This window comes from Odocoileus virginianus, chromosome 13, assembly GCF_023699985.2.
Source record: "Odocoileus virginianus isolate 20LAN1187 ecotype Illinois chromosome 13, Ovbor_1.2, whole genome shotgun sequence".
Classification (NCBI taxonomy): Eukaryota; Metazoa; Chordata; class Mammalia; order Artiodactyla; family Cervidae; genus Odocoileus; species Odocoileus virginianus.
The window spans coordinates 38261824-38273858 of record NC_069686.1 but is presented as its reverse complement, the minus strand read 5'-3'; the positions used below and the strand labels follow the sequence as shown (position 1 = coordinate 38273858).

General features: G+C 34.5%; 1 protein-coding gene across 2 annotated transcripts in view; it reads left to right on the top strand.

The window, feature by feature from the left end:
- Nucleotides 1–10171, top strand: part of EPC2 (enhancer of polycomb homolog 2) — a 124855-nt gene extending 114684 nt beyond the window's left edge. For both annotated transcript variants that reach the window (XM_020905070.2, XM_020905069.2), the window contains 4 exons: nt 5043–5179; nt 6506–6665; nt 7585–7918; nt 8906–10171. In XM_020905070.2, coding sequence (XP_020760729.1) covers nt 5043–5179; nt 6506–6665; nt 7585–7918; nt 8906–8978 — 704 coding nt within the window. In that variant the 3' untranslated portion in view covers nt 8979–10171. The remainder of the gene's footprint in view (nt 1–5042; nt 5180–6505; nt 6666–7584; nt 7919–8905) is intronic.
- The last annotated feature ends 1864 nt before the right edge of the window (nt 10172–12035 follow it).

Genomic DNA, 12035 nt, shown 5'->3' with positions numbered 1-12035 from the left:
TAGTTTGACTGCTAAAGGAAATCATACTGAAATTTCAATTATAACTGTTAGCTTGGGTTTCAGAAGTTTAAATGGATCTTTAGTCTGCTTTATCTTCACATTTCATTTGTTCCTCATTCCCCACCCCTTTCACCCTCTCTCTTCCTGTCTCACCTCTCATCTTCACCCTGGTTAGTATCCCCACAGTTTTGCAGTTTTCTCATTAGTTACATTAGAGGATGTGAATAGTCCTGGATTATATTGTTGGCTTTTGTAGATCAGAAGATTTGTCCTTAGAGTAGGTCCAGTGGTTTTTTGTCAACTTTACCTGGTTGCTTGCTATTACCTAGAAGGATTAAAATAGGATCTCCTCCTCCTCCTCCATGTAACCCCAGATCCAGCTTTTAAAGCAAACAGACATTGCATATAATCAGCATTGCTTCAACAAGGTATGTATTAAAACGTATTATAACAGACCTACCTGGTAGATGATGAAGTGCCAAATAATCATTTTGACTTTTAGATTATTTTTACTATCACATTAGATGTTCTTCATTAAGCTGCAAAAACTTGGTCTAGGCTAGTATTCTAAAATATTCATAGCTTCCCAAGAATCACTTTATCCTAATTTTAGAAGAACACTGCATTAAAAGTTAAAAGGTTATTTTTTCAAAGGTAGCAGATACAAGCACAAAAATCATGTTTATACTCAGTTGTGGGGTGGTCATCTAGAAAATCCAGAATGTATTGCTATTCAGTGTTTCTTTTTATTAGTTCATCAATGAAACAACAGTGAAAAGTTGACAAATACTTGTAAAGATTTCACACATACTCAAGAATGTTTTCTCTGGGCCCAAGTTCAAAAAGCAGTGATGTAAAGCTTTATCGATACACCAGTGTAAAATCTAGTGGAGATACCTAGAGTATGTTTGTGTTGGAGCACTGTCAAATTATGAGAGGGAAAGGTGATAAGGGATCAGGCTAGCAGAGCACCTTGTAGGAACCACATGACTGAAAGATAAAGAACAAAATGAGGGATGCCTGCAATTTTTGAAAACAGAATCAACAGAGTATTCTGTGAAAAGCTACATGGATTCATCTGAGGAATGAAAGCAGACTGATAAACCCAAGGCAGGTAGAAAGACAGCCAGAAAGGTTAGAGGCTTTAGTAAAAAAACAGACTGTCAGTTATATGCTTAAAATATTAGAAATGCAAGTATGTTACTAATATACAGAATGACAATTTGCATATGTCAAAGGGAAAATTCTATAATATGTTACCCAGGGAGATTTGCAAGACCTCTTAGGGAAGGGAACATTTCCTGCCTTTTGCCTTCAAAAAACAATCAGATTGTAGTTACTTTTTTAAAAAATTTATTTATTTTTAATTGAAGGCTAATTGCTTTACAGTATTGCATTGGTTTCTGCCAAACATCAACATGGATCAGTCATAGGTTTACCCATGTTGCTTCCCACTTGAACATCCCTCCCACCTGCCTCCCCATCTCACCCTTCTAGGTTGTTACTGAGCCCTGGTTTGAGTTCCCCGAGTCATACAACAAATTCCCATTGGCTGTCAATTTTACGTATGGTAGTATATGTTTCCATGTTACTCTCTGCATCCTTCCCATCCTCTCTTTCCCCTGCCAGCTGTGTCCATGAGTCTGTTCTCAGTGTCTGTGTCTCCACTGCTGCTCTGAAAATAGGTTCATCAGTACCATCTTTGTAGATTCCATATATATGTGTTAGTATACGATAATTGTTTTTCTCTTTCTGACTTACTTCACTCTGTATAATAGGCTCTTGGTTCATCCACCTCATTAGGACTGACTCAAATGTGTTCCTTTTTATGGCTGAGTAATATTCCGTTGTATATATGTACCGCAGCTTTTTTATCCATTCATCTGTTGATGGACATCTAAGTTGCTTCCATGTCCTAGCTATTATAAATAGAGCTGCAATGAACATTGGGTTACATGTGTCTTTCCTCAGGGTATATGCCTTGTAATGAGATTGCTGGGTGATATGGTGGTTTTACTCCTAGTTTTTTAAAGAAATCTCTGTACTGTTTTGCATAGTAACTGTATCAATTTACAAGATTGTCAGTTACTTTTAAACTGACAGGACTTGGACATGTTGGATAGGGTAGATTTATGACCAGCATGAAATTTACTTTTAAGCTAGCAACTTTTGATAGCAACTAGTAGAAAGAACTTGACCCTAAGCAAGAGAAACAGATATGGTTTCTTTTCTCATAGATTCCCACTTCTTTATGTCACTACCACCATTCCAAACTTGGGCCCCCATGCTATGTCTCATTCCTAAAGAGTTATCTTCACACTGTAAGTGTGACATTTTCCTGGTGTATTTTAATGCTTATCTCTTGATAACTCAAAGTCACTACAAGAAATAAATTTCTTATGGAAAAATAATAAAGGAAAAATAATCAGTGGAGATGCTTTCCTTTTGCTCAGTACTATGACTGTGCCATTAAAACAGTACTACATTTCTTACCACTTTCATTCATCTTTACGAAATGAAAGAGGTCAGTTAGGGAGGGGGTTCTGTATGTGTTCCAATTCTGTGTCATGATTGCTGTTTTTGTCTGAAGAGTGTTTAATGCTCTAGAAAATTCTGAATGGGAAACATAAGCATTTTTCAAGCACAAAACACCTTATTGTATTTAAAAACAACAACAAACTGGATGTTAAGAATGAATCTAACATGCTGAATTTGAGGTAAAAAGGAAGAAGAAAAAAATGAATTTAATATTTTAAGCATATCCATATTTTTGAATTAAGTTTTACCATCAGTGGTTTTCAACCAGTAGCAGAATCAGGAATGAGAATTTCGGTATCAAAGCCAGCCTGAGTTTTTAAGAAGTTGGGCACACTTGTCCGTTAATTTGAGTGATTTCAGTGAAGTCTTGGTTGGGATTTTATGCATTTTCTATGATGAAAAGGATGGAGTTCTTGAACAAATTAATGGCTTCAACAAGTCAGGGCGGTAAGTAGACATATCCCTGCCCAAACCAGGAAATTTTATTAGCATCCCTTTTTGATATCTACATAAATGATCATCTTTTCATAAGAACAACTAGAATACCTCTAGTTGGCAATGTTTTGTTAGTTAGTAACTACTAACCAAAACTAATTTTGTTGCTAAAAGAATACAATTTGTTCTTTCTAGTAATTTTTATATATATATATATATATTTTTTTTTTGATTAGTAAGATTTTATGATTATCTGACTTAAAAGATTTTGAAAAATGAAAAAATTCTCATTATCCTCATTTCTTTCTGAATTTTTAAATAGCTGCTAAAAGTGTATCCTGTTTGGTTTTATTCCTCACTTAAAATTCAGTGCTATGGATTTCTCACCTTTTCATCACAACATAAACCTAAGCTCTGGACAAACATCAGGCTGAATTTGAGAGTAGAGTATACTAACACTAGATTACAAGTCCACTTTTTCTGGATTGGTACACTGGTTTATACACATAAGACTGAAAGAGATTTATTTGGACTTAAGGTTTTCCTTCCTGCCTTTGTATCTAATAAACTATTTTTAATCTCTTTCCCAAGGTTCTCATAGAGCTGGAAATTAATGAACACTTCACATTTTCATTTGATTTTGAAGATTTTAAATTTAGAATTTAAGTTATTATTTTTTATTTAAAAATAGAATACTTGCAGTGAACTTAACATGTGCAAAGAAGGACATTTGATTTTGTTGGTAATTCAGTAAGATAACTAATGTGTACTTCAAAAATACAGGTAATAGTGAAATTTTAGAATGAGCACTATCCTAGGCCCATCTTCTAAAAATAAAATTGCTGTCTATCTAAGAACTGTTTCTCCATGACAGTCCAGTACTAATTCTAATGATAACATTGTGTAACAGAAATGAAGGCCTATCTAAAGCTTTGTCCATCTCTGGGGCTTAATTCCTTCTTAGAAAATAAGCTGTATTTTGCACAACTTGTTATGTCTAATTTGCCATCGTGTGTGTGTGTGTGTGTGTGTGTGTGTACATATATATAAAATTTCCCATTTGTGATTCTGCTAAATGGAAAACTTTGGTGGGGATTTCTCGTTAAGTAACATTAGCTGAAGGTATAGTCTCCTATCTAAACTCCTTCAAGTCATATTGATTAAGTTAGCTAAATTACTTTTAAAGGTTGACTTATATTAGTAGAGAATTCTTTATGTGTATCTTTTCTTCCCAACTACATTGTAGGACTTTATAGCAGGGACCTTCTTTTAAATTTATTTTTTTTCTCTGTATGCATTCTTAACTCTTAATTCAGCACTTTTCATCATAGATAGTAAATACTTGGTGATTGAGTGAAATAGCTAGGAGAAAGGAAAGAAAACAATAAAGAAAAATAGAGTAAAATGGCTCTGGTAGTACATGTATTCTGATGTGATTTAAATGTTTTGTGGCTCTAATAATATACTGACTTCTATGGAGATAGCTCTGTGTCCTCTGAAATAAGTTTATCAGTGATGTACTTAAATATCAGTGAGTGAAAGTTTGTTTACATTTCTTTGGGAAAAGTGTTTCTTATTATAACTTGATAACTTTTTTTAAAGTAATTTTTTAAATAAAAGTTTTAAATGTCTTATTTTTGACATTTAGTAACTTAACACAGTTGGTAATAGCATAATTGATTACATCTGAGGATGCAGTGTATCTTTGATTTTCTAACATATTTCTAGTCCATGTTTTTATAGATAGTACTTACTTCAGGCATCTATTGGCTTAACATGTGGTTTAAGTCTCAATAAATGGAAGAATCCTCAAATTAGAGCTGTATTATACAGTAAAAACTACAAATAGCAACTTTTTAAACGTATTATTAGAAGGTCCTAGATATTAGTATAAGCTACTTTGGCTGAAGGGTGTATCATTTTTACCCTGTTGTTCGTGGCTGATGTATAATATATATTGTGATTTGAAATTGCTTTTCATCTTAATTGTGGAGTAGCTTCAGATTGTATTCTACTTGTTAAAAGTACTTTAAAACATGCATATTTCTAAAATCAATGTCCTTTGCCAGTGTCAGGGGGCATCACGGAAGAGCAGTTTCAGACTCATCAACAGCAGTTAGTTCAAATGCAAAGGCAGCAGCTTGCTCAGCTTCAGCAGAAACAGCAATCTCAGCATTCCTCGCAACAGACACATCCAAAAGCACAGGTAAAGCTGTCTTTGAATCATGGTTATGTCTGTTCTTTCATAATTATGTCATTTAAAAAAAATTTTAGTCAAGTCACAGCGGATAACCTTGTTATTGCTACTCTTGGTTTTGAAGATCAAACCTGTGTCTTTTACAGTTAATTTACCTAATTTTAAGTGACAAGTTTCTGTTTCATGAGAGGAGCACTAGAGCCAAAGATAGTATTTTTAATTTAGGAAAGAAATTGCTACATATTTTTAGAAAGTTCACTAAGAATTCATAGAATTAATTATATACTCTTAGAACCATCATGCTCATCCCTACTCCCCCCAAAATGTTCTTTCCAAGGATATGACCATCCCAACCCCTTCCTAAGCTGTGTATTGTGCCATTTGAATATGCCCCATAAGCTGGGAGATAATTGGCTTGTGTAATAAATCCAGACAATGTAGTCCTTTGTCCATTTGAAACTCATTTCCCTGAAGAAAAAAAAATTGCCCCTAGATGAAGTTTTCCTTAGGCACAGTTAAATGACTGACAGTAGAGACAAGACTGTATAAATAAAACACCTAGTAACAACATAATTGTGAAAGAAAGAAGCCCTGCCAGCACCTTGAGATGAACCTTTGAGACTCATTTTGGACTTCTGGCCTCCAGAACTGTATGAGAATAAATTTCTGTTGTTTAAACCCTGACCTAGTTTTATACAGAATCAAAAGGAACATGACCATTAAACTTGCCTTTGTTTGCCTTTTATGAATCTCAGGTAATTTCAGCCTACTGAAAAGTTAGGCTAAGATACATTTTTACATTGGGACCAAAATGGCTGTCAGTCATCTCTGTCATTTCATTTTGCCAACAGTATCTAGATCGTCAAGTATTTTTAAAAATTTATTTATTTATTTTAAATGAAACAAAGATGAATCTTTTTAATGATGAAAGGTACAATTCACAGAGAAGATAGACATCATAAACCATTAGACACTTTAACAACAAATAAAGATATATAAAGCAAAAATCAGAAGAGATATAAGGGAAAAAGATATATAATCATAGACATGTTAACGATTGTCAAGTATTTTTAAAGGCTTGGAAAAATGAATAGGACATAAAGATTTGGATTGTTTATTACCCTAGCTCTTTCTCATAAATAGTTGCTTCCCAGTTTTTAGTAACTTTCTTATTTCACAGATGAAAATAGTCTGTGAAGTCCTAGATCTCTTAACATAAACACTTGTAACTGTTCAGAATGAAAAAGGCAACAGCTTCTTGGGTTTTCTCACTTCTTTACGTGTTTGTGAACTCACATCTGAAAAGTTGAGAGTTTAACTTTGTTTGCTTTGTAGGGCTCAAGCACCTCTGACTGTATGTCTAAAACACTTGACTCAGCCAGCGCCCATTTTGCTGCATCTGCAGTGGTCAGTGCACCTGTTCCAAGTCGCAGTGAGGCAGCCAAGGAACAGAACACTGGCCACAACAACATAAACGGTGTTGTCCAGCCTTCAGGTAAGCCTGTCGTTTCAGGTGATACTTACTAGCTCATAGTTGCAACTCAGTGATTTGAGATATGGTTCTTGATTTTCAAATCCAGAGGGGAAACATTGTACAAGAAATCAGTTAGGACTCCATAATTTCTATGGCTATGTGTGGTGGAATAGCTTGATGTTTCTAAAAGTCACAGCAAGCCTGCTCCCTGTGTCCTCCCATGCCCAGTTGACACCTACCTGTGTAACAGTCCACCCTGCCTAGTTTTCTACGTACTATCATTTGCCTCACATCAAGCTAATTGCTAACCATCACTGTTGAGTCATTTGTGCATTTATAAAAAGGAGAACTATGTTAATAGTCCAGATGGTCTGTCAGTAAGCTGGAAATTGGATTTACCTTCTCAGTCTTACACACTCACAGGCCTGCTTTCTGTGACTCCTCCTTGTGAAATACAGTGTTGCTGTGAAACTATTTCTCCTTCATACTACCCTGAGTCCTCAAAGATTTACTCTTCATGTCAGCCTTTAACCTGCTCAGACCCTCGGGTTTTCCACTTGCTGTTCCATGATTCTATGTTCTATGATTGTGATTGCCCTTCCTTACTGATGTTCTTGCCTGTGTAAATTGTAATAGAAGTCCAGTTTTCATCTCCACCTGCCCTCAGCCTCCAAGAGGGCCTCTCTGTCCTGTTATAGAGTTTCCATATATGAAGGAACAGAATACTTTGCAAAACTGTTTTATGCAGGCTAGTAGAAAGAGGGTATCTTTGGGGTTGTAAAGGTGAATATGTTGTTATGGATTAGAAACTCTCTTCGGACATTTAATTAGATCACCAATGTTTGCATTTCTTTTTATTTTTAAACTCCTAATCTTTTAAAGAGTTTAATTAATGTCTCATGAGGTGAATTGAACAAATTTTTTTTTTCTTCTCCTTCAGGAACCTCTAAAACATTATACTCCACCAATATGGCTTTATCATCCAGCCCAGGGATTTCAGCTGTACAACTTGTAAGGACAGTTGGCCACACCACTACAAACCACTTAATCCCAGCATTGTGCACAAGCAGCCCTCAGACACTTCCCATGAACAATTCCTGCCTGACAAACGCAGTGCACCTCAATAACGTCAGTGTTGTTTCTCCAGTCAATGTGCATATCAACACACGGACTTCAGCACCGTCGCCAACAGCCTTAAAACTTGCCACAGTTGCTGCCAGTATGGACAGAGTGCCAAAGGTTACTCCTAGCAGTGCCATCAGCAGCATAGCCAGGTGTGTGTGCCTGTGTGTGTGTGTGTATTTCAAGCATCATTCTGTCTCTTTCTGCTGGCTCAGATCCTATGGGAGGAAAAGACTTCCTTGTTTTTCTTTTACTGCTCAAGCCGTAGATACTTGTCAACTGATTGACTTGCTTTTCAACAGATATTGAGTATCTGCTTAGTCTAAAGCTGTGTGACTTAGATCATTTGTTTAAGGTCCCTAGTAGAATGTTTAAATGCCAATCAGAACTGTTATTTAAAAAAAAGGGGGAGGATAGTCCACATCAACTTGGGAACCTTAAACTGAAAAAATACATCAGCTATTTTAGAAGCTTGAGTTACTCTTATATTTCTTCTTGGTAGTTTAGGCAGTCTAGCAGGCTAGAGTTATTGTTAGCTTTCAGAGCTTTAGTTTTCAAATCAAATTTGTATTTTTTTTAACATTATACCCAAAGGGAAAGTAAATTATTCTGTGTATATTTCAGAAGTGAGAATATCCTGGAATTAACTAAATCTATGATAACGTATTTCAGATTGTTTTTTTCTTTCTATGACACTAATGCATGCAAACAGTGAATCAAAAAAATTGATCTGCATGGATTAGTAACTACATGACCATAAACCTGTAAAACTGTAGTGGAAAGTAATTTAAGCAATATTGTGCTCCTAATGATTATTATTTATGAGCATCATATGCTCTGTCTATTGTAAAAAGCTTGAATTGTCCTGTGATACGTTTCATAAGTAATTTATCATTGACTGCTACTGAAATACTGTGTTAAGTTGCTATTTTTCCTAAGTAAATAATTATAATCAAGTTCATAAATTTCTTAACTGAAGAAAACCTTTCCTCATTCTTGTATGGAAATTGTAAAAATGGGAAATGTTCTTGTGCAGTATGTTTAGTTGTAATTATATAAAACGCATCTGTAACTACTAAATGATAAACATCATATTCTAGAGAGTATTAATGTTTATTTTACTCTTTGCCTTATTATAGAGAGAACCATGAACCAGAAAGATTGGGTTTAAATGGAATAGCAGAGACAACAGTAGCTATGGAAGTGACATAACCTAAAACATGTGGCTTTGACCTGTGCTGATGGTGTGCAGTCATTCATATTCCAGCTGAATGCAAAAGGCGAAACTCTGTGGATCACAGAGCATAACAATGGACCTAAATGGACTATAGTATATCGGATGTTAAATCGATATATGATGTATATTTTGTAAAATTGGGAAAATCACTACCTTGTAAAATAGTTTATTTGTATCATCAATATTATTTCTGTTACTTGAATAGTAGATATTCATCATCATGCTTTTGCACTTGAATTTGCAACTGAATGGATTTTAAAAAATAATTCTTTAATGGGATCATGAGCATGAAATGGGATCCTGCATCACTTGTTTTAACTATTTATTTTGCCATGTTTACATTTTGTATCTTGTAAAAATAAATCCAACTTTGTGTCTAAAAAGTTAAAGATTCATAGCTAGGAAATGAAATTCTTGTAATTTTTTTCTAAAGGAACTGTAAAGTTTTCACTTGGTTCATTTTGTTTCACAATTTGACTAGATGGACTTTTTGGTAAATACTTTAGTGGCATTTCACTGTCAAATATGAAGTTCAAGGCAAAATAGTATTTTCTATTACTGTGCAGGGGAAAGGGATGGATCGATACATGCAAATTTAATGTAGTAACTCACTTTTCCATATATTTTGAATGTATATTTCTATTTATAATACCAGTTTATAAAAAATGATTACACAGAAAAAAAGGACTAGGAAAAATTATGCATCTAGTACATTTAAACTGTGCAGGTATGAAAATTTTTCAAGGATTACATTTTATCCGAAGACTGCATATTTTAACTGGCTTTAAAACTGTAACACACCACATAAAGGATATTTTACCAGGTATGTATTGCATTATATCATTGCAATAATTATTGGAAGTCTAGATATCGAGCCATCCCAGGTGTTGGGAGGGGGGGAGGGTTGTGGCAAGATTGTCTTTTCAATTTTGGAGAGTTTTCCTGTGGCTACAAGGCAAGTAACGGGTTGGAAAAAGTCTGACTGTAAGCGTTGGACACCTTCATAGTGTAGTGTTTTAGTGACTTTTTTTATACGGTTCTTGTATATTAGATACGTGTAGTGGTGTTTCAGAATGTTTGTTTATGCACTAGTTCAGACAACTTTCCCTGTTACTTGTTCTTGATAAGTGAAAACTGCAGGGAAATAAAAATACATATCAAACATGGACATGCTGCATATGTGTTTATTTCACAATGTGCACACAGTATAAATGAAAATTTAAGGGAGATGATAGCACTTAACAGCACTTTTCATTTTCACAGTGCTTTCCAAGCATTAATGAAAAGAACTATAAGAAGCTCATCTGTGGGCACTATTGGGTTTCAGATAATCCAATATAAACTACCTTTGATAGGAAAAAGTTCTTAAAATATTTTGCAGAATGTAAGTAATTTGCAGTGTAACATTCATTGAAATCTCATAAGTGAGCCTCATTTTATAAATAAAAGTTTAGAATTATATTGCAAGGGGGTTTTGTCAAGTAAGTACTGGGAAATATTTTTAATGAATATGATTAAAACCATTTCAACCTACATAATTTTATACTTTACATTTTTATATCTGCAGTCCTGAAAGTTGTAAATTGATATGTCAGTTGAATTAATGGGCCAAGATTTCTGCTGAGAGTGGTTTTTATTCAGGTCCTAAATATGTAAAGCAATTTATAGTCAAAACCATAGGAAAAAATAAATTTAATTTCTTCGTTGGTTGTGACCTGGTAGGATCCATGCTCGTTTCTGCCATACTACCTCTGGAGTTACTCATTGCTGATGATATAAAGAAAATAATTCTGATTTGATATGTAGTTTGACTGTATTCATTCTGCTTTTAGTTGGATGTATCTCGTTGCTATTAAGAACTCAAAACAACTTTAGTGCCAATTTCAGAAAAAAAGTTTTATTTCCATTTTACTGAAGTAAAGCATGAAACGAAGTTGCCTTGTGATATACATGTTATAAATAATATAAAACAAAAACCTGTCTACAGTTTCTGGAGATGTGGCGAATTCAGAATTCATCAAAAGCTGATAACAAGTTTTGTTTTTTAAGTAGAATAGAAAAATAGGCCTTATTTTGATGGGGTTGTAGCTGTTTCACAGGTATCATTTCTGTTACTTGCACATACATTTTTCCAATGATTTTCAAGACTTAAGTGACAGATACTTGTTTTTACATTATCAAGTTGAAGCTTAGTTTATTTATTTTTATTGACTGCGCTAGGTCTTCATTGCAGCATGCAGACTTAGCCCCGTAGTATACGGGATCTTAGTTCCCCAACAAGGAATCAAACCTATGTACCCTGCTTTGGAAGGCGGATTCTCAATCACTGGACCACCAGGGAAGTCCCAAGAATAGTTTATTTTTACACAGGCCCTCCACTGGACAGTACCACCATTTCTTGGCTTTTGTGATTAAACTAATACAGTTTAGTAAGCTTCTGAAGTCCTTGGAATATGTTTTCTGATAGGATGAGTAATAGGTTGGTTGGTTGTTGGGTGGTTTTTTAAACAAAGTGGGTAATTCATGTGCTGGGATATCTTGTAGTTAAGTATAGGTAAAAATAGTTACAAACTGCCTTTTTCTGCTTTCCTAGAGTACCCTTCCTTTCCTGGTAATTCAAAATCACCATTATGATAATTAGATTAATTATTATGATATAGCTCTAAGTAGATTTGAAGATATGTTGCATATCTTTCTTTTGCAAAAGCCCAAGGTAAAAATTAAGATATCTGGAGGGCACATCTTTAAAATATATATAGTACACACACCATTCTATTTTTTAAAAAAATATTGACTAGAGTAATTGTAACTGTGCTTAGTAGTTTTTTGTTCTTTGTTTTTTTTAATTGCAGGATTGTTTTCTTGGGGGGGCAGGGTGAAGAGTAGTAAGGAGAAATGGTATTTCAGAAATGTCTCCCTTGTATGTACTACTGTTTTTGAGTTGAATGATGCTGTATTTAGAACAAATTTTATTGACCAGTAATGCACCTTTGACTGAGTTGCCCCTTAATCAACTTGGCAAACTAATACAT